The 4,023-nt window shown below is 28.0% G+C and overlaps 1 protein-coding gene across 1 annotated transcript; it reads left to right on the top strand.

Annotated features, from left to right (window-relative positions):
- Window positions 340-1,056, top strand: LOC109344917 (agamous-like MADS-box protein AGL80). The gene has a single exon (XM_019583639.1). The coding sequence runs from the start codon at window positions 340-342 to the stop codon at window positions 1,033-1,035; it is 696 nt and encodes a 231-aa protein (XP_019439184.1). The 3' UTR covers window positions 1,036-1,056.

Raw genomic sequence — 4,023 nt, 5'->3', positions numbered from 1 at the left:
TATCTTAAACATAAAATTTGAACATCCACAAATGAAAAGTCATTTAAACAATATTAATGTGTAAAATCTATCTAATTATTATGCAATGACAACGCATGGTAATGATATTTTTTGTACAACCAATAATATTTTTTCACCCTTTTAGATAAAAAATTGATTCTTTTGGGATCAAATCCTTAAAATTTTGATCCTACTAATATGGTAATGGTTTGTTACCGATCTAAAACGAATTTTCCAACATCTCAATTTTGTATATAAATAATATAACGACGGGAGTAAGAAAATCACATCAAATACTATTATCTCTCTTTCTTCTTGCATTATTCTTTGATCACGACTATGACTAGAAAAAAGCTTGAGCTCACATACATAGCTAGTGACTCAAAGAGAAATGCAACATTAAAGAAAAGGAGAAATGGGTTATGGAAGAAGATAAATGAGATCACCACCCTTTGTGGAATAGAGGCTTGTGCGATAATATCAACCCCTGATGATCTTCAACCAGAAGTATGGCCATCCCATTTGGGAGTCCAAAAGGTTCTATACAAGTTTAGTAGAATCCCTGAAATGGAAAAAAGCAAAAAGATGTTCAATCAAGAAAATTTCTTGAGCCAAAGCATCATAAAAGCCAAAGAGCAACTAAGAAAATTGAGGAATGAGAACAGAAAGAAGGAGATGTCTCTTCTTATGTTTCAATGCCTGAGTAGTGATAACTCTTCTAACAATGTTAACATGACTAATTTGAGTGATTTGTCATGGTTGATTGATCTAACCCTGAAGGAGATTGACCAAAATATCACAAAGAACCAACCCCAACAAGATGCATTAGTGACTACAAATGGAGGAGAAGCCATGAAAGGAGAAAATACATCTTTGGATTCTCATGTTCAAGGGATGATGCAGATTACTATGGATGCCATGCAGAAGCAGAATCTGGCTATGGACTCTATCAATGGTAGTGGGAATTTGATGATTCCAACTATAGAATTTGGTCTCTCAAATGGGATGGTTTGGAATGAACATTATCTACATTAAAGAATATGATGACTATGCTTAGACACGGTAGTATGTAATAGTCTAGTGTTTATGCATGTTTATGCTCTTGTTATGGTTTTTTATTTTTAACTTTTAAAATGTGCTGTTATGGGTGGAATAAATAGAGACTCTGCTAGTGTTGTTTTCAGTGATTTTGTACTATTAGTTTTCATTTCGAAGTAGAAATTTAGGAAAATAAGAAGAGGGTTGCTTCCCTCGTGTAGTTTGCATTGTAACGTTGTATTGTTATTTATCCAACCGGGACAATATGATTTTATGATGTTCTTTAAATGATTTATGTTATTTATGCGTGTGTGTTATTTTTAAATTTTGAAAAGACATTATCAAAAAAACTAATGAGTCAGAGTAAATAATGATTATAAAAGTTATCAAATGAGTTGTATAAAAAAATTATGAAGGATTCATCTTTGAATAATAAATATAATAATCAATATGGATGGACTAAGAGTTTAATTTATTATAAGCCAAATAAAAAAATGAAATTTATAATATTGAATTTCAACATGTAAAATTACGTTGGATAGCATTTGTCACATGCAAAACGTAATTAGGGTTCAGATGAGACATTAGGAGAAGAAATTTTTTTGCATCACAGATAAAAAAAAAGTAGTAAAAACACAAATTTGAGGTAGTTGACGGAATAAAAGTACATTTTAGCCTAATAATAATTGAGTTTTTTGAAGATGATATTAGAGTTCAATTCTTATTACATGTATGGAAAATGTTTGAGAAGAAATATATTCAGTTGGATGATCTTTTCGTTTAGCTAGAGATTGATCTTTTTCCGCCCTTTTTGATTTTTTTATTATAAATTCAAATATATCAAAGTAAGAAATTTTGCTTAGGGGCAAAGTTTATCCACCGATTTTTTTGGATGCTTTTGATCCTCAAACTTTTTTTAATAAAAGGTTAGTCTATTCTTTAAATTTTTGTCCAAAAAATAATAAGTTTCTAATGTCATTACTTTTCTTAATTTCTTTAAAGAATGACATGATGGGATTATTTTTGGTTTCGTAGAATAATTTCCCGTATATAAATTCAAAATCACACAATTGAGAAATGTGAAGGATTAAAAATACATTTTAGCCTTTGATAGTTGAATTTTTTAAATATGATAACAGAGATTCTTGTTACATGTATGATAAATACTTTAAAAAGATTTTGGTTTAGCAACAGATCGAGCTTCTTCCACCCTTTTTTATTCTTTACAAAAATTCAAACATATCAAAGTAAAAACTAGGCTTTAGTATAATTTTCATCTCACATATTTTGCTGAGACGTAAAGCTCGTCCACCTTATTATTTTTTTTTTGGATACTTTTGATACTCAAACTTCTATTAACAATATAATAAAAAAAACTCATTCATGCCACATGTCACTTTCTCCTTCCCTCATGTCACATGTCACTTTTTCCTTACATTTTTTTCTTCATGCCACATGTCACTTCCTCCTCACATCTTTTTCTTCCTACTTTTTATATATTATATATTTTATATGCTAATAATAATTTAATATTAATTAGTGATTGGTTCAAGTCGCTACCCCACTAAAATTGAGTGTTTACAACATCTATGTTTTGTTATGTTAAAAAGTAATAGTCATTGAACATTAAATTAAATTGAAATCATTTTTCACATTCAAATTATTTCTTTAGATTAGTCTATTTATATAATTTAATGTTTACCATTAATATAAGAATAATTGTACTTTTTTCACCTCATCAAAGTTTTTTGACATTTTTCGCACTGACATGTCACTTGCTCATTCCCTCATGCCACATGTCACTTTCTCCTTATATTTTTTCTTCATGCCACATGTCACCTCCTCCTCACATATTTTTCTTCCTACTTTTTATATATTATATATACAATTTCATCTTACTAAATAATTTCATTAATCTATCTATTATATTTACTATTATTATTTTGTAAAAGAAGAGTGTAATATCTTTGCATTGATAATATGAATGATAATTAAAAAAATCTTAATAAATGTTAGATGATACTATGACAATGTTTAAAAAAAACTTTAGTTTTCTATAATTTATAAATATTTGTTGTATTTAATATGTATATATTGACACTGTAAGTGTTTATTACATTGTGAGCAAATTATCATGCATTTGTTCTATAATAAAGTAACTTGATTATAGGTCGGATATGTTCATACAATGAAAGATGACATTTATTTCTAATATTATTTTGATATCAATGGTATATTACATCTCACATGTAAACATTTTGTTACATGAGTCTTATATAATTATATATAAAAGTTTCTTACATGATGTTCAAATAGTTGTGTTGTCAAACTTGCGGCAAAAAAATGTCTCGTGCAAATGTACGGATAACTTGGTAGTGTAATATAATTTTATGTCTCTACTAAAATTAACAAAACAAGACATGCTCCCGGTTCCTTTTGGGGGCCAAAAAGGTGGGAATGTATATCAATCTATTAACAATATAATAAAAAAAACTTCATCATGCCACATGTCACTTTCTCCTTCCCTCATGCCACATGTCACCTCCTCCTCACATATTTTTCTTCCTAATTTTTATATATTATATATTTTATATGCTAATAATAATTTAATATTAATTAGTGATTGGTTCATGTCGCTACCCCACTAAAATTGAGTGTTTACAATATCTATGTTTTATTATGTTAAAAAGTAATAGTTATTGAACATTAGATGAAATTGAAATCATTTTTCACATTCAAATTATTTCTTTACATTAATCTATGTATATAATTTAATGTTTACCATTAATTTAAGAATAATTGTAATTTTTCACCTCATGAAAGATTTTTGACATTTTTTGCACTGAATTTTAATATTACAGTTCAGATTCTTTGAATTTTAATTTTTCTCTATTAACAACATAATAAAAAAAAAACTCTCTTATGCCACATGTCAATTTCTCCTTACATTTTTTCCTTCATGTCATATGTCACCTCCTCCTCACA

Source organism: Lupinus angustifolius, chromosome LG04, assembly GCF_001865875.1.
Source record: "Lupinus angustifolius cultivar Tanjil chromosome LG04, LupAngTanjil_v1.0, whole genome shotgun sequence".
Taxonomy (NCBI): Eukaryota; Viridiplantae; Streptophyta; class Magnoliopsida; order Fabales; family Fabaceae; genus Lupinus; species Lupinus angustifolius.
Note: the sequence above shows the minus strand (reverse complement) of the source record. Positions and strands in the feature narration are given on the sequence as shown.

Coding starts and splice junctions, on each gene's coding strand:
- LOC109344917 (XM_019583639.1), top strand. CDS start 340: ATGACTAGAAAAAAGCTTGAGCTCACATACATAGCTAGTGACTCAAAG.